At 35.4% G+C, this 19,325-nt stretch overlaps 2 protein-coding genes across 2 annotated transcripts; both read right to left on the bottom strand.

Annotated features, from left to right (window-relative positions):
- Window positions 1–5,665: 5,665 nt before the first annotated feature.
- LOC136071498 (uncharacterized) lies at window positions 5,666–7,636 on the bottom strand. Its single transcript, XM_065782876.1, has 2 exons — window positions 6,223–7,636; window positions 5,666–5,691 (listed from the first exon to the last, which is right to left on the bottom strand). Exons 1-2 carry the CDS (start codon window positions 7,634–7,636, stop codon window positions 5,666–5,668), a joined length of 1,440 nt encoding a protein of 479 aa, XP_065638948.1.
- Window positions 7,637–12,426: 4,790 nt separating this feature from the next.
- Window positions 12,427–17,351, bottom strand: LOC112010463 (nitrogen regulatory protein P-II homolog). Its single transcript, XM_024042803.2, has 8 exons — window positions 17,001–17,351; window positions 16,834–16,879; window positions 16,591–16,618; window positions 14,932–15,019; window positions 14,485–14,552; window positions 14,248–14,317; window positions 12,785–12,820; window positions 12,427–12,676 (listed from the first exon to the last, which is right to left on the bottom strand). The coding sequence occupies exons 1-8, from the start codon at window positions 17,215–17,217 to the stop codon at window positions 12,612–12,614; spliced, it is 618 nt and encodes a 205-aa protein (XP_023898571.2). The 5' UTR covers window positions 17,218–17,351; the 3' UTR covers window positions 12,427–12,611.
- Between the last annotated feature and the right edge of the window lie 1,974 nt (window positions 17,352–19,325).

Here is a 19,325-nt window from a genome sequence, read left to right as displayed (position 1 = left end):
AATTGCATGAAACTTCTTCAGTGGCTGACTTGCTAGTTAAGACAATCATAAGAATAAAATCGCAATAGCCCTAGAATTTGCTTTGTAAATTGGGATTACACAAGCTATACTTGAAGGTGATTCTGAGATGATTATACATGCACTTGCAGATGAAGCTTTGTCCTTGGCTGGTTTTGGGAATATCGTATGCTAGAGTTTTTTCTAATTCTTTTACTTGGTTAAGTTTTTCTCATAACAGAAGAGAGGGTCATAAGTTAGCTCATAATTTGGCCAAAAATTCTATAAATGTCCCAGATATGTTAGTTTGAATAGAAGATGTTCCATCATAACTCCATATTTTTTAGTCTTATATAGCCAATTTATCTTAATAAAAGTCCTTGTTTTCTTCTTTAAAAAAAAAAAAGTTTGCTATAATTAATTTAAAATCACACAATTTGACATAAATTCAACAGATTTTTATTTTATTTTATTTTTATACAAGATAGAAATTCTCCTCTAACCTAATCTAAGTATATATGTGTGTAAAACTCCTTTCTAGAGACAATTTATTATAGTTTTAACACTAGCCCAATCAATGTGAAACATGATTCCCATTAAAACTTTAGATGATAGGTTTCATTGTAACCATTTTAGACTTCCAAGGCCAATCTATAATAACTCTAATAACGTTTTTAACTACAATATGTGCGTAACTTACCAAATTGACAACATGGCATAATAATTTTGTATATTTGTTAAATATGACTAAATGACATCATCTATATAATATCTAAAAACTGAAATGTAATATTTATTGTTGTTATGCTCCTGTTAAGCCACATCAAAATAATATTTTGGTCCATTTTAATTCACTATGGTCCACTTTGGTCCATTCAGTCAAATTCAATCTATTCAATCCAAATTAATGTTATGCATACCGTTCCGTTCCAGTTGCAATGGCCGAAAAATACCATACCGATGAGCAAACCAGAACAATAACCGCCCTTGTTTCACCTCAGATCAAATTTCGGACTATTCCGAGTCATTTTGGGCATTTTGGATCGTTTCGGTAAATTCCTGCCAAAGTTCAAGATTCGGCCAATATGAAGTTTGGAAAGTCTATTTGAAAATGAATAAATAAATAAACTACATTTCTCTCACTGAACTGCTCTCAAACTCTTTCGTCTTAATATCACGTACTTGTACAGCTTGATGCTAGTGGTGACAGGTTGCTTAGGATGATAACTGGAGAAATGATCACTGGAGAAAAACATTCAGAAAAGAGGAAACAAAGAAAAAATAAATGGGAAGGAAAAAAAGGAAAAAAGAATAGAGAATAAGGAAAATGTTGGGATTTGAAAATGCAGATGGCTTGGGCAGTGTGGTAGCCGAACTCTGCCAACCATTTCCTTTCTTTAAATGAATTGATTAGACATGATATATATATATATATATATATATATTCTGAAACACCCTAAAACGATATGTTGAAATATTCTAATATCAAAATATTTCGTTCTACTAAACAAACCGAAACAGAATTAATAATATTGGTCCAAATGGTATATTTCAATTCACTTTTGTCCAATCGGTCCACTTTGGCCCATTTCAATCCACTTCGGTTTATTTTGATCCACTTCAGTCCACACCTTTCATACTACGTGTTACACATAAACATATGTAAACACACACACACACACACACACACACACACACACTTTAGAGAAATGTTTTATCCTTAACAATTTTACAACAAATCCTAGGTTGCAAGTTATTATTGGTTTTAATTTGGGTTTGTCACTGATGTCATCTTCTTACCCATTACTAATGACTAGTCACCTAAGATTTATAGTGATACTCTTTTGCATCCTTTGTTAGTTGTAAATCTATTACCTTTTCAATTTATGATTCTAGAGTTTGGTACACATTTGAAGTTAAGTATACTTCCTGTATGTTATATATTTTGATAAATATATGTAAGTTGTATGTTGGAAAGGAAGCAAATAATTATTCAATTATAAAATCTAAATAACTAAATGCATTAATTTAATTATTTTTTCCAAATTTATTAGGATATGAAGTCATTTAAGAATTTTTAACTTAATATTAATCAAACAATAATTTTTTTTTAAAAAATATTGACTCGTATGAATTTTTTCTTTTAAATTTTTAATAGAAGAAATAACATTTAAATGGTATCGTTGTTTACTAAAATATTTAGACAAAGAATTAGATTGATTTTTTTTTTTTCAAACTAATGGATTAAAATGATAATAATTTGAACATGAAGAACTAATTTGAAAAATTAAAATGGCAAGCTACTATACATAGAAAAGAATCATGAAATTCATTTCAATCAAGAAAGCACCCTACACTCATCACATCTCACTCAAAATACCCTCAAAAGGTCAGCTCCTCCTTCCTCCATTCAGCCACAATGCGTCCAATTCGCCATGGTTGAATACCAGTACACCCACTACAAGCACAGCTGATAAACTTTCAAATTTCAACACCAAACCTTAATTCGACTTCAGGTTTTCAGTAAAAAACAAGTAGAAAATAGATCTTACCTCTCCAATTTAGCTTACTCTTTTTATGGTTACACTTGCAGTTCCTGCTCCCCTGTTTTGTTTATTCTTAGTTGTCTTAGGCTGTCTAGTATGCAACGCCTAATGATTGAGTTTTTGGCTGTAAGGATTTTCTATTCTTGTTTGCTTAATGAAAGTTACTGATGCATATAAAATAATGTTTTTGTACGTTTTTAGATCCCTTAAACACACACAAATTAAACTAGTTATTTAGCAAAGTGATTAACTTAGGTAAATTATTTAGATCTAAGTTAGCACAAGTAAATCATATCATTGAAATAGTGCGAAAAAATAGAGAACACAACGATATGATAACCTAGGAAAACCAAACCGATAAAAAACCTGGGGAGGATTTAACCTAACTATCCTCAAGGTAAAATAGATCCACTATGAAAGAATTGAAGTTTTACAATAGCGACTTAGACTACTAACATCCTACTACCTCGAATAGAAAACTTATTACTGTGACCACGTGACAGCTCCAAGTTCACATACTACTTCTTTCTTTGGCCTTTGCAAAACAAAACACAAACACTCACGTACATTTGTGACTTTGAGATCCCACTCAAAGGTTTAGCAACACAAACTCTCTTATTTATGAATCCAAGACCACCCTTGAAAGTTTAGATCATTAGCACCTTTGAAGACTAGAGAAGGCAACAACTTCTACAACACTGAATCTTGAGATTCTTCAAGGAATAATATCAGTAGAAGATATGAGAGAGCTTTTCGAGTACAAAACTCTAGATACAAAAAAGGCACACTCTTCTTTTTCTGAAAAGCCTTATAAAAACATGCTTAGGGTTTCCTTTATATACTAGGAGTGTTTTACTTGAAACCCAATACGTTTAAGTAAAGTTTGAGCTGAAATAGAATTCTGTAGAACCGTATTTCAATTGGTCGAGCCTGTTTCTCGATCAGTCAACCCAGACAGTTTCTAAACTCTTCTTTCTGCAGCTTGAATATTCTTGAATCTTGACTTATATTAACTTGAGCATTATCTAATAATACCTATAAACTTTAAGATCTATATTTAGACAAGTTTGTATTCCTGATTTGCCAATTGTTCTAAACTTTTAGAACCTAACAGTTTTCTTTTGGGAGATAAAAGATAGGAAATCATATTAAGAAACAAGAGGAAGTTTTATTCAAATATAGTTGAAACATTCTTTTTTTTTTTTGGATTAAAAAAAAAAGAATTGAATGTTTCAAATACAAAGGAGAATCATGAGCATGTGTATTTATTTGCAATTTGATAGGCTTGTCTTATGTGCTTCTGTTGTTGTTGTTGTTGTTGTTGTTGTTTTTTTTTTTTTTTTTTTTTTTAACCCAAGTCACATCCAGGCAATGAACAAGTCCTACTCCTATCCCTAGAGCCCCACCCTTTTTCCATTGGGCAAGGGATGCCATCATGCTACTCCCCATACACGATCAGAAAATCCTTATTTAGCCCCTTGCTAGACTCTGGGAGACACTGTATGAGACTGATTTTAGGCTTTATTGTTTTCAGGTAGTACCCCTTCCCCTTCAGGTAGTGAAGGCTATAGACCTAATTCACATTGTGATAAGTCAACTGCAGCCCCATTTTTCGTTTGGGGCGCACTGAGTGGGGGCTAGCCTAACAAACCTAAGGTAATTCCTTATTACTAGCCCCAAAGGGATTCTCACGCCACCTTCTATAAAGGCAATCATGGAATCATGGGAATCACCACCTTACCCTCTTTCCTTCGAAAATGCCACTTGCTCTCCTTACAATATCTAGGCCCAGTTGGGTGGAATCCTGTAGTCAGCCTTAAATTTTTCCATCATTTTCTCGGACTCTACCAAAATCGTAAATCTACCATCCCTAGGAAAAATTCAAAGAAGCGAAAGAGAGTTGGAAAAGAGAGGTAAGGAAGAAAGACACAGAGAAAGGAAAGTAAAGAAAGTTTTAAAGGTTTGGAAAAACTTACAAGAATGAGGAAGGTGTTCTGGGCAGGCTTTTAAGGGACACGAGTGAGTGAGAAATATTGACAGATTCAACATATTGCGCAAGAGCTCTTGAATGCAAAGGTAATTTTGGAAAATTGATTTAAATGGGTATTTATACCCAAGTCTAAGTAGCAGCGGGAATTTTCCCGCTTATGAGTTAAAAAAGATCTCTCCACTGTTGGATCACCATCGTGCCATAGAACGTGGGGGAGGGGGGAACCATCCCTAGGAATTTAATGAGGGCGAGCTCCAGATGCTGAAGCGTCAGGAATCTGCCTTGTGCAGTTAAAAAGGCACTGACACCGACAAGACGTGATAAGCCTAAAATAAGCCTGAGGACATCAAAATCCTCCTTTCTATCCGAGGTGCCAGACAGAAGAATTTTGAGGGCAATTGTGGGGTCATAAAGCCCAACGACATACATCTACCACTTGTACTGGGCCACAATCGTATATGAAGAAGGCAGCAGTGATTATGACAACCCTGGAAACCTTGCCAAGGACAACTCTGTCCTTAACTAGCCAAAGTCGAGATAGAAGAAAAGTGATTTACTGGTAAAGACAATCTTCCAATGCACTCCAAGGAAAATGATAAGTACAACAAGTAAGCACACTAGAGCATGGCAGTAGAGCAATTCCAGGAAAAACTGCTGCCTCCACATTAAATGCTCCACAACTAACCCTCTGGCCGCTTTAATGTAGAAATGATACTTGAGCAGTGTCTTTTTAGACTCACAGCTACTATCTAAGAGTTTTGGGAAGAGGTTGATGTGACAAAGACCAGCAACAGCAGATCTGACCTACACGTATATGGTGGAGATGAAGGAGGAAAGTAGTATATAAAGAAGAGGAAGCACCAAGAAAAGGGGATCGTGATTTGGTTAGAGAAAACACTATAGCATTCTGAGCTAACTTTGTAAACATTGTCACCATCACTCAAGAAATAATAAGTTGAAGCTCCTCGGACCAGTGCCGAGGATTGAATCACTTGCCTAAGTCCATATTCGTTTTACTGATTCTTTCTTTAAATCATCTTCAACTGTTGTTACAATTATCAAAGCTCAATATTTCTACCCACTCTCAACAAATTTATTGAATTGGGTTGTTGGGCTTGAGTTCACTTATCCATTACACATAAAGCTCAAACCTAGTCCCTACAATTCATATTTTTAAAATTTCATTAGTTCAATTGAAGTATTTTTTACTTACTTTAGTATAAAATTTGATAATTTGTATCGAAAATAAAACTTTTTAAGAATTTCACAGTAAAAATGAATTTTATTTTATGAAAAATCACCATCAAACATAATTTTGATTAAAAATATTAAGCTTTTTTTTTTTTTTTTTTTGTGAGTGTGTGTATATATAAAACTTATCAGATAAAAAAGTAAGTTTATATAATAATAAAAAGCATGTATGTGTATATATATGAGTGTAGGGATTTGTTATGATAAATAAATTAGTGTCACAACTTGACCTCCTAAATAAAAAATTTTGCCTCTGCCACAAAGAGATAAGGCACAAGCCAGGACCTCCTTACAAAGTGTAAGACAACATGATTCGGCAGAAGGCACTTGTTGACAAATGCCAACGAACACATTCAATCTAAAACAAAGCCTGCACACACACACAAAAAAAAAAATAAGTGCTTATCTCTGGCCGATGTTGAATGGCCATTATCATACACTGCCTAGCCATGTTCTGGTTTCCCAAAATCTCTGAAACCTCGCCCCCTGAGGGATACTTCACTTTCTGATGAAGAGTGGAAGAAACAGCCCCCAAAGCATGCAACCATGGTCTTCCCAAAATAGCCGTATACAGAGAAAAGGCATCCACCACAATAAAATCCACCTCCACCATATCTGAACCAATCTGCACGGGTAATCTAACCATTCCCAACGGGGTGACCGATTTGCCTTCGAAGCCCACCAGCGGGGAACTATATGTTGTCAAGTCTTCAGGTTTCAAATTCAGCCCCCTAAATAAATCAAAGTACATTACCTCGGCGACACTTCCATCATCAACCATCACTCTCTTAACGTCATACCCTCCGATTCTAATCGTAACCACCAAAGCATCAACATGCGGTTGTATGGTTCCTCTCTTGTCCTCTTCTGAGAAGCCTAACACCAACGAGGTGCCTGGTTTGGCTCTCTTCGGCCTCGAACTAGAACCCTCCTCCGAGCACTGAGACACAGACATTACCCTGGAAGGGCAAGATCCGGCTCTCCCCGGGGCAGCGAATATAACGTTTATCGTGCCCAAAGGAGGTCCTCTTAAAGCATCCCCCTGAAACGCCGAGCCTACGTGGCCTCCTCGGCCGCCGGAATGATGCAAAAATTGGGTCAACTTTCCTTCTTGTACCAACTGCTCTAAGTGATCCCACAGATTGTTACAATCTTCGGTGATATGTCCGTGGTCTTGATGGTACTGGCAGTAAAGATTCCGATTACGCTTTGCAGGATCCCCCGCCATCTTATTGGGCCACCTAAAGAACGGCTCGTCCTTTATCTTTTCCAGAACCCACTGCACTGGTTCTCGGAATACTGCGCTAACCACCTGGGAGTTGGCAGGCCCCGACTGCCCCCCAAAGTCCCTCCGAGGTCGGTTGTTGTTGTTATACCGGTCCAGCCTGAAATCCCTCCTCTCTTGAGTTACTGCTTTAGACTTTCCTCTGCCTTGCATCTGATCTTCCTTTACTCTTCTATATTTGTCTATCCGATCCATAAGCTGACGTACACTAGTAACAGGCTTGCCAGTCAGAGACTTCCTCAGACCGTGCTCAGTTGGAAGACCTTCCTTAAAAGTGTTCATGGCCACGTCATCGTGAGCCCCATCCACCTCGTTGAACATTTCCCAGTATCTGTCTGAGTAGGCTTTTAAGGTTTCCCCTTCTCGCATAGACATGGATAGTAGCGACCCCAAGGGTTGAACAACCCTTCTACATGTAATAAAATGAGCACCAAAGGCCTGAGTGAGCTTCTCAAAAGAGTCAATAGTATTAGTTCTCAAGCCATTAAACCATCTCATTACCACTGGGCCCAGGCTAGACGGGAAAACCTTGCACATTAAGGCTTCATCCCTGGCATGAATAGCCATTCTCTGGCTGTAGTGGCTAACATGTTCCACTGGGTCTGTTCGACCATTATAAATGGTGAACACAGGCTGGTGGAATCGCCGAGGAAGACTAGCGTCTTCAATATGTCGCGTGAAAGGCGACTTAGAGACCTGATTCAAAGCCTTGTTCAAGGCATCATTCCCCTGACCTTGGCGAGTCGGGCTCTTATTTCTTCGCCACGGTGGTACTCTTCCTCACACGAAAAAGATTCGCTGGGTGGAGTTCTCGACCTCTGCCTGTAACTGGTGTCATCCGACTCCTCAGAGGAGTGCTTAGAGTTATGAGCCTTACGCCTTCGTCGTTCATATCGCAATTCCCTTTTCAACTTGTTAATCTCACGCTGCAAATTTCCTCCGCTCTTTACAGGGGAAGCATGGCCTTTCCCCCGAAAGCGGCTTCTATCTGTATGGGTCGTTCGGGTACTCCCCTCATGATCCCCCTCGTGTTCGTGGTCTACCAACGGATTACTGTGCTGAGAGCCCCTAGACTCTGCCTGGTGCTGATTAGCATCTGCCTGTTGCGGGCCCGTCAACGGTTGTTGCGGTACTCCCTCTTCCATTGTGAGTATCACACCTGCCCTTCCTTCTCAACAGATCAAGTTCTTCCCACAGACGGCGCCAATTGTAGGGACTCAGTTTGGATTTGACCCTGAGTATGAATGGGTTTTCAGCCCAACAAGCCCAAACAATAAATTTCTAGAGCATGGGTCCAAGAACTAGTGTTGTATGACAGGGAAGGTTATACTCATCAAGTAACAAGGGATACTTTAGGTTCATTCTTTTAGAAAAACTCTCCTCGGCCTTCTCTCAGTCCGTCTCTCTTTGCTTTTTTCTTCCTTTTTTCTAAAAAGACTCCCCCTCACTATTTCATTCGTTTCTCTATTATATACTCCGTTCTCCCCTCCGTTTCCATTGTACACGTGTAGTTCTTATCGTGGGAGCTCCTTTCTGTCTCATCCAGCACCTACCGGAATGTTCTGCTCAGTGGCCATAAAGCTGCTTAGTCACTGTTCTGGTATCACCTCCACATTAATGCGGCCAGAAGGTTAGCTGGAAAGCATTTAATGTGGAGGTGATGGCCTTGGAAGATATTTGATACCTTCCCCGACTCCCCCTTAGGTCTATACCCAATTTCCAGTTCAGATACAACTTTGCGGAGTCTCCTCAATAAAACGAAAGTTACATTCACCTCGGACTTTGGCGTCCTCGGACGTACGTTATGCCTCTGTATACAATATCCACTCCTTTCTCCTATATTATCCATTTAATAATAATAAAACTTTTCTAGGCTATCCTCGGATAACTACGCGTCCTCGGATTGGGCCGTTGGGCCCCGAGCCCACTTCTGAGGATTACTATATCTTTTTAACCAACAGGCCCCACAGATATCATTACTATTGGGTTATCACTTAACCCCCCCTAAGTAATCACTTGAACTCATTGAGATATCCAATTTTGTTGGACTATTTTACCTTCTTTTCTTTTCTTTTCTTTTTTTTTTTTTTTTTGATGAGAGACTATTTTACCTTTGGTTAAGCAATAATGATCTTAATTTCTTGATAAAATCTTTATTACATTTGATTTATCTAGTTTTTGACTAAAAAAAAAAACATTTGATAACTGTAATTTTTTTTTTTTTAATTTAAAAATGAATTAATTTGACCCTTCATCCATCCATTTGTTACATATAGAAAGTCTTTGGGATTTAGATCAACAATTTTGACTAGATTGATAATTTGATACTTTTCTTTTCTTTTCTTTTTTAAGGTTAATTGCAGTTAGTTCCCCGTAGAGGTTAAGTTCAACGTCCCCTAAAAAGTCTAAAACTTTAAAATTGAGCAACAAGCTCTTGAATCATGATTGATTGAAAATAGATAAAAAAAAAAAAAAGATTAAAAAAAATCTTAACTTTAGTTAAATTCAAAAAACAAAAGGTGTTGGATTTTATGAGATACTTTATTTATAATTAATCAATGAGGGGGTGTTTTTTTATATAGTCACAATGGGAGGAGAAATTTAAACCTCAAATGTATTGGAAGGATTAAAAAATTCCAAGTAATTAAGCCACAAAACTTAGAGAGACAAAGTGAAATTTTATGAGACAATAATCATACTTGCATCAAATTGAACGAAGAATATTTTTATTTCAGTCCCATTTCAAAAAAAAATAATAATAATAATAACTTTCGGTGTTCTTTTTAATAAAAAGTTTTCATACCTTTGGTTATTATTATTTAGTAATGACTTTATCTTTCTTTCTTTCCTCCCTTTTTTTTTTTTTTTTGGAGAAAGTAGTAATGACTTGATCTTGTCGGCAATGCGTTGTTAGAGCATTCACATCAGCTCATTTAAAGTCTTCTAAAATACATATACAGTGCAAATTTTACACATTTTGAATAAAAAAACACCCACATCAGTGGGTGTAAAAATATGTAAAGCTGGCCATATTTTTCCATGAGCTATAATACCTATGTAAACCTAATGTATTTCGAAGGAGGTTTCGAAAAGGAAGTTTATTAATATTGTACCCGTGTGGACTTTATTAATATTATTTTAATGTTTACATGAGCTACAGTACCCGTGTATATTTACATGGGTATTGTAGCTCATGTAAACATTAAAATAATATTAATAAAGTCCACATGGGTACAATATTAATAAACTTCCTTTTCGAAACCTCCTTCGAAATACATTAGGAGGATACACTGGTGTTTCAACAAAATAATCATGGAAAAGCCTGTTATGACCTTGCAAAGGATTACGCCAGATAAACTTGCAAGGTTGAGCCGAACAACGTCGTGATGTTGATGCTCCTTCATTGTTTAATTCTTCTATGGCAATAGCTAGAGTAAGTTCCAACTCATCATCATCAGAAGATGAGTCAAATGGAGGCTCATCATTAGGAAAAATAAAATCAATGTCATTATGGAAATCCATTAAGAGAGAACAAAAACCGAATGGAAGAGATAATTTTGTAAAAGTGGATGGAAATTAGAGAGAAAATGGTCATATTTATAGAGCAAGAATATTATTTGAGTTTGAATTTCAAAATTTTGACCTTTAGGTTTGAATTTACCATTGGGTTTAAAGTTAAAAAATATTTACCATTGGGTTTAAAGTTAAAAAAAAAAAAAAAAAAAAAAAAAGAAAAAAAAAAGACTTTTAGGTTTGAATTTACCATTGGGTTTAAAGTTAAAAAAATATGATCTTTTGGTTTGAATTTACCATTGAGTTTAAAGTTAGGTTTGAATTACCGTTTGAATTTCAAAATTATGACCGGTGGATATAATAATAAAAATTATGACCGTTGGGTAAAAAAAAAAAAAAAAACGACCGTTGGTAGGAGACATCGATTTGGTCACCAATTCTAGCAATACTGTGGTCGGAGACATCAATTCGACAGCGGTAGTCGGAGCAACTATTACAACAATCGGCCCATCGATGATGGCGGTACAATGGTCGGATTATCCGGTGGGCGGTCACCAAAGCCACTATTTTGGTAGTTTGGGCATCAGCGGCGTTCGTCGAAGCCACTATTTTAATAATCCACTCACCGGTGGGTCACTATTTGGCGGTACGGTTAGCGGCAAGACCAATCTGGCGGCGTTCATCGGAGCCACTATTTTGGTGGTTCGGCCATCGGACCTCCAACACGAGCGGCTCCGCCAAGCCACCGGTGTTGGTAGTTTACTTAAAATATAAGTTTAAAATTAAAAAAAGTATGACCATTAGAGAAATAATAATAAAAAAATGGAGTATAATGAATATTTTATTGAAATATCTTGTAAAATAAATAAACTGATGTGAGTATTTTGTAAAAGTGAATGTGTAAAATAGAAAAAATAGATTTTTAGTATAAAAATAGATGTGTAAAATACACATACTGATGTGAATGTCCTTAAGACTTATTAAATGATTCTTATGACACCTTTGGCCTGATAGTGCATGGTTGGAACTTGAAAGGAGGCTTTGTTTGGGAGGAGAATGATTGATGTCACTGTCTGGAATAGGAAACCATTGGAAATGACTAACACGCTCTAATCTTGGCCTATATAATTTTATAGTTTTCCAATCATGTAATTTATAATTTTATTTAGTTTAGCCTCTAACTTCTAACAAATTGATTATAAATCTATCTTTGAGTTAACTTTTTCCTTTTTGGGTGATTCTCAATCAAATTATTTCAAGCATGATTGGAAGTAATCCATTGAGATTAACTATAGCCGCTGCTTGATTATTCCTTCTAACTTTCTCCTTAGTTTAGATCTTTACAATGGCAACAAGTTTCAAATAAAAGTTGATTTTAGAATGAGCTCACTTTTCCAAAACAGGAGGGTAGTTAAGAGGCTTATGTTAAGGTAGCCTGAGTGGAATAAAACAGCTGTTATGATTTGTTTGCAGTCTTTTTGCTAGTGTGGGTTTAATTTGGGTTTTGCTTGGACTCAACTCTGCATTGAGAGGGAGATTTTTATGGGAAATTTCTATGCCTGTTGAGAGTTCTTGGACTTGGGAGAAAAATACTTCAACTGAGGACTGAATGTGGGCAATTGATGAGATATGAGGGTGGGGAATGGTAAAGCTTATTTCCACTTGGGATGACTCTTGGCACCCTGTTGGTCCTCTTTGTAGAAGCGCTAGATCAAAGGAGTTAGTCCAAATTCAAACAAAAATTGATTGATATTTCAGTTGGGGAGGTGAGGATGTAGAAGTGTGGCTACCTGCTTCTTGTAAAAAGTATACACCTGCAATGATACTTGGAAGGCCATCAGAAAGAGAGAAGCAATGATACTAGTCTTTTCTTTTATTTCTACTCTTCACAAGAGAACAGTTAACAAACAAGAGTATATTTTTAGCTCTTAAGGAGAATGGACAGAATTGGATTTGGGAATGTTTAAAGCAGGTTGCAGTAAAGAGGCTTAGTCGCTAGTCTGACACTGCTCATTTAAACTCTCACAGGTCAAGCAGGAACGGACGTGTCAGCTCGCCCTCCGGCCATCCTCTCTGCCTGCTCCCCACGTTCGCCTGAAAATCAGATATCAAAGATTACTTGGATACATTCCGCACGGTAATACAAATAAGGAAATGATAAAGTATCACAAAGTTTTGATCACTCAAAAAGCAATGAGTTACCAGTGCGAACTCTTATAACATCTGAGACAGGAACCACTGCACAATCAATGAAAATGCATTACAGGTTTGATTTTAAAAAGCTGAAGCAAACTAATTACTAATAGAATCCACAAACTGATTTGTTTCAAAATTAACTGTAGCTATGATTAAATTACGCAAGCAACAAATAACTTGGTTATAATGGAAGACCCAATTTCAAGCATCTGGGTTTTCTTTCAAAATGGCCAGCCTGATTATCTGGTTTTTACTTTCCAAGTGGCCAGCCTCAACCAACTTGGCTAACCTACCACCCTGTACTTCAAATACAGGTCACTTTTGTTAGACTTTGGCGATGTAATTTGTTATAAAACGTTCCACATGATGTGATAAATACTAATGCAGTTATATAGTCTGATAAGTATACATATTAAAGTATAACTACATCCCTAATTAGCCAACTGACTTTCAATAAAGTATATGTAGGAACTTTGCTAATTGAAGAAAAGATGTTTCACCAAGCATTATATTCAAGTGGATGACATGAATTTCTTAAGTACGTTCCAGATTAGTACATTTTTAGATATCCACTCCTAGTTTACTTGTAGCCAGTGCAGTATGAAAAAAGTAGCATTGCTTCAGATTGTTGTGAAGATGTGCCCAGAAAGAAATGCAGAATCCTAAGCAAGCCATAAAGGCTATAGGTGTCAGAATAAAAGAACTTTTATTTGCAACTGTGCATGTGAGTTTTCTTTCCCCATTCATTGTAGCTATAAGGCTTCAGATTAAGGGGAAATCTACCATGAGATGTGTTCCATGTCCCTAAGAAAATGCAACTTTCATTCATTTGAAAAATTATAGTTTACCTGAAAAAGAAAATTTTATACCTCTGGCTATCCCTAAAACCAAATAGAGGCAGTGTACAATTTTATGAAGACATAGTATGGATGACAAATATAGAAACAAGAAAATCCCTAAAATAATTTATTGGTTCCTCTGCACTTAAGTATTTGAAGAGGACTTGGATTTCAACTAGTAGTTCAAGTGACTTGAATAAAGTATGAAAGGGGATATTTTTCTATTGATGAAATTGATGGATGGATTTAAGCATTATTAATATGTGAATTTGAAATTATTAGGCGTAACCATGTAAGATGTTTTCAAATCCATAAAACTTACAAGTGTTTTTGTTGGAACAAAATCCTCAAAGCTAAAATCTATCATGTGTTTAAAATCATATTAAGTAATTTATACTAACAATTGTTTTTCAAATCCCTTGATTTTAAATCCTCAATCTAAATGGAACCTTACATAAAACATCTACCAAGATCCAAAAAAATAAAGGTGCATATAAATCAACTCTGGCCTAATTTTCCATTAACCTGCTTGTATACTTAGAGTTATGTATTAGCTTTAAAGTTCAACAAAAAGGCTTAAAGGAGTTAAAATCTACTCATCAGAATTGACTAAGAAATTTGAGATCTTACAGAAAATTTTGCCATCACCAATCTCCCCAGTCCTTGCCTCCCTGATTATCTTGTCTATTACTGCTTCAACCTAAGAGAGGATAATATGCAGATATTAACTAGTAAAATTATAGTGACAAAATATACCATGAGATTTTCCCATTTAACGAGCAGAAAAGTGCCACATAGCTTCATGCTAGGGAAGAAAAGTTCAGTCTCTGGTTCAAACAAAAAATACCACTTTTTGACTCTTCATACCTGATCTTTGCTCACCACAATCTCCATTTTAATTTTAGCAACAAACTTGTCTTCAGAAAATTCAGAGCCTACAGGGCAATAAACAAGAACATTAAAAAAAGAAGAAAAAGAAGAAGGCCAAATCAACAACCATATGAGAAAGAGCAGATAAAAAAGGTAAGTGAAAGTATGAAACCAACCAAAAGAGTTCTTTCTTCAATGCCAAAATAGGCAATATCAAAGAAACCCAACAAAGAAAATATCAACGTAAATGAAAGATCCGTATCAAAGTATAATTATTCAGTCAATTAGCCATAAGTGTTTTAAATCTGATAGATTGTAAGTGAGCATTGTGAATAGAGGAGGGGATGCAATCATGCAAAAGGAATTTCTTTCATAAGAGATAAATCAAATTAACTAATCTACTAGGTAAATTTATTTCTAGCCATAATGAACCAACAAACTTACCACCCTGCCTTTCTGTTGAACCACCTTGAGCACCAAAGCCCCGAACATCAGATACCGTAACACCTCGAATTCCCATTTTCAATAGAGCCTTGGTTTTTCAGAAAAGCAGCAAATATTAGTTCCGCATCATTTGATTAATTAGCTTCATCAGAATCATGCTTTGGAGAATTTTAATAATTAGAGAAAAATGTAAAGCTGAATGTTGGCTATACCTGTGATTTTGTACAGCAGTGAAGGCATGTGCCTTTATGCAACTTTTGCATTAAAGTATAAATGATAGTTTGAAATAGTTTGAAAAGGTATTGCCAAATGGAAGCCAAAGAAATCATTATATAGCAATAGCTTCAAGATAAGGTTTTGTTTATGAATATAAGATGTATATAGCCACATGTGGAAGTCACTAATAGGGTCCTTTACTTACCGTTGAAATAACTACCATGAATGGATGTCATAGTTGACTACCAAATAATTCTTGTCTATTAGTGACCACCGCCTCATTCAACCTCTCACAAATAAATGTTACGTGTTGCAATAACAGGCAACAGAAATTTTCAAGCGTTTCATGTGAGGTCACTATTGTGGAACTTTTACACAACTTTGAGAATGGACAAACTATTTCCATTACAGAAATGGGATCAGACAGAATTTTTCACGGTACGGTGATACCAACATTCTAGTTTGTTCGGCTGACAAAACTTTTGGGGAAATTTCGATTTTTTCTCAGTAAAGTAGAATGCAGTTCCCAAGGGAAGTAGTTTATAGGTTATAGCCCTAAATGTTTTAATGATAAATTGTTGTGTCATTTTTGGCGGTCCAGGTGGTGGTAATCATTTCAAGAAAACTAACCCAATTGTGTAGAACCTATTGGGAGCATCTTGTAGCTGCTATAAATTGCAGTAACAAAGAATGGCATTAAAAACCCTGAGAACAGCATGAGCACTGGAAGAGCAGCGAGGATCTTGGCTCTGCTCTAAGGAAATGGCACTGGAGGAAGTATATAACTTGGCCTACAACTTTATAATCACGACAATAGTTACAACAGGACTGACAGAACAGCCTGTGGTTGGTTCTTTTGACATGCAGGGACAAGACATTCTAGTATATGACCACAAAATTCATAGGGTCAATAAATGAGGGCTCTACACGAGATTAAATACGTCTTAACTAAAAATTTATCCATAAATTCTCTTCCTGCTCCAAATCAATCCCATAACTTCCTTCTCTATTCATCTCATGGTGTTATAGTGACATCTTGTAGCCACTGTGTCCAGTGGACCATACTCTCGCCTTTTACATGTAATTCTTGTAGCTTGCAATCTACTTTAACACAACATCATTAACACAAAACACCACTAACTCACTACATTAGATTTTGTGGGCTAGAATAAGCTCGCATATCTCAACTAAATTGGATTGATCATTTCATGACAGTAAAAATATTTCACAAATATTTAAGAAGTTGACAGAAATCTGATAAAAGAGTGATTGTAATTACCATTTAGAGAGGCTAAACTTATCTTGAACTATTCAATTTTGCAACTAATGCTAGATATTTTAATTGAATAGTTTTGAAAATTTTCTATCAGAAACCAAAAAAAAAAAAAAAAAAAATCTATCTGTAATTACACAAAGTCATGGTCACGTTTCATTAAGCCTTACCGAAGAAACCTGCGGGACTCGCCAGGGCCTGTTTCATCCCAAATTCAGCAGCGAAACAAAGATAATGAAAACACAGTTAGACAAATTCAAACTCAATAAGCTCATTTCAATATTAACAAAACAAAACCCATAATATATAATAAATCTTACAAAACAATGTCATAACACACACACGCCTTAAAAAATAATCTAACAAAGAAAAAAAAAACATAGTGAACAAAGCAAGGTGAGAACTATACGCACCTCAAAATAGCTTCCACTTTGTAAAATTTGGAGTCCGGGACATAACCTAAAAGGCAAGCAAAGCAAGAAAATCAACAGCAACAAAAATGATTGACACTGAGTAACATTAACATTTTGATCGAAAACCCATTAATATTATCTAAGAAAAATGGGAGAGAGAGTAGTACCAGGAGAGGTCTGGGTCTGGGCTCTGATAATGGGAAGAATTGAGGGTTTCCTTGAGTGCATAACAGTGACATTGAGGTGATGAGAGAAGTGGGAGTGTGTGAAGTTGGGACGGGCAGAGAAGTCAAAGAGAGTGAGGTCTTTGAGGTGGGTATGGGTATGGGTGTGGAAGGGACTAAGACTAAGGGCTCCACCACCCGGTTTCGCCATTGTAGCCATGAGTGTTGGTGGAGAGCGGAGAAGGTCCAGTCTCCGTCTCAGCAGGTAGCGGAAGAAGTTCCTTTCCTGCCTCGAAGTTACCGCTATGCGTTTTTATTTAGCACCTAAAAGTGGGTTTCGGTTCGGCTTTCAAATGACGCATGGACACTTGGACAGGACCACGCTTGGATTTTTTTTTTTAAATTCTTCTTACAAATTACACCACTTTTATCGCACGAGCAAGGAAGAAAATGTGGTGCGTATATTCCTATACCACTTACAATTAATCATATCATATTGCAAGTTATGATAAAAGTTATATTTTTTTTATTGTAGTTCTAGGATGCATTGTTGATTTATTTTTCCATCTTCCATAAAAGAAAATTATTGGTTTCATGCATTGTATGGAAACAATCAATTTCATAACTTTTTTTTAACTTTTATAATTATTAAGATAATAAATTATAATTAATGTACAATACATATAATGTTAATTGCAATCTCATGAAAATAATGTTACATTAATCACAATCTATTATCTCATATATTGTAAAAATAAATAATTGAAAATTGTGAAAAAATATGTTGAATACATAGCATTGTTAATGTTGAAAAGAAACCAAGGGAGTCAGTTTCAAATATGAATGAGAAAATGTCTTGTCTTGTATGTCTTAAGTGTGTATAAATAAATAAATATATATATATATATATATGATCATTGTTTTTCTCTTAGCCCTCTAACAGCTAGTTTTTATTTTTACTTTTTTATCTTATTAATGTTGAAACCATCTAATTAAAGATGGTAAAATACCTCAAACTCATTACACACCCAACTTACCCCTGCTACTACCCTGGAGAGAGATTAGGACACTTATGATTCAACCTTGACCCAACCTATTACCATAACTAATTTCATGATAAAAATTTAAATAACTTCTAACAATATACACCTTTAAATTATAGAACCTACTTTACAAATAATAATAATAATAATAATAATAATAATAAATTCAAATTTATTGATGATGCAATAAAATTATTTATGTATCACATGATTAATAACAAAAAAATACTAACAAAAGATCTTATTTGTCACAAAACTCTAAGGAATTAATTGCTCAATTGAAAGTGCAAGGATCAAATCTGAGTTGTTGCCAACCTATTCTTTACGCACATGCTAAATTATGTGCTATTCAATTCATAAATTCATCTTTTATGTTTTTTTTTTTTTTTTTTTAAATTTGAAATTTATACATTTTATAGATTAGATAGTTATCGATCTTTGATCATCTTGAAATTTTACAAGCAAAGACAGTGGAAGTAATTATAATCCAACGATCGATTTATCAAAATTTGCATCCAATAAAAAAATTAAGTGGTCTAGCACTACTTAAAATTACATTAGGTGCAATGCTGAAATCTTGAATACTGATAATGCTTCTATTGTGGTTGATTGCAGGCATCTCATTTCCCAATTTTCTCAAGTTAAATGTTCCACTGCTATCGTGAAGTTAACTGGTGTGCTGATACTCTAGCTAGATTAGGATGCTCTCAATCCCTTGATTTTATGTACTTCAATTCCCCTCCCCCTAATATTGTGATTGTGTTTCTCTCTGGTTTGTATGGACTCGCTCAGATTAGGCTTTGCCCTCTATTTGATGTATCTGTTTCTTTTTAGTTGAATGATATTTCCAATTTACCCAAAAAAAAAAATTATAATTAGGTGTAGATTTCTCTCTCTCTCTCTCTCTCTCTCTCTCTCTCTCTATATATATATATATATATATACATAGGTGTAGATTTCTCTCTCTCTCTCTCTCTCTCTCTCTCTCTCTCTATATATATATATATATATATACACACACACATATATAAATATAAATTAATTATAAATTTGAGTACTAAGTACAAAATTTCATTCATCATGATATATATTATTAAATACCTCATAAATGATTGCAAAAAAAAGTTGAGTTTCTCTCCCTTCCAGTCAATCATAAAAACCCAAAATACATGATTGGTAAGTACTGTAAAACTTTAGCCTACAATTGAATTTTTTTTTTTTTTGAAGGCAGCCTACAATTGAATTTAGATCTTGAGTTTTAAAGTGATTGCTTTTAATATATGAT

This window comes from Quercus suber, unplaced genomic scaffold (genome assembly GCF_002906115.3).
Source record: "Quercus suber isolate HL8 unplaced genomic scaffold, Cork oak 2.0 scaffold_318, whole genome shotgun sequence".
NCBI lineage: Eukaryota > Viridiplantae > Streptophyta > Magnoliopsida > Fagales > Fagaceae > Quercus > Quercus suber.
Note: the sequence above shows the minus strand (reverse complement) of the source record. Positions and strands in the feature narration are given on the sequence as shown.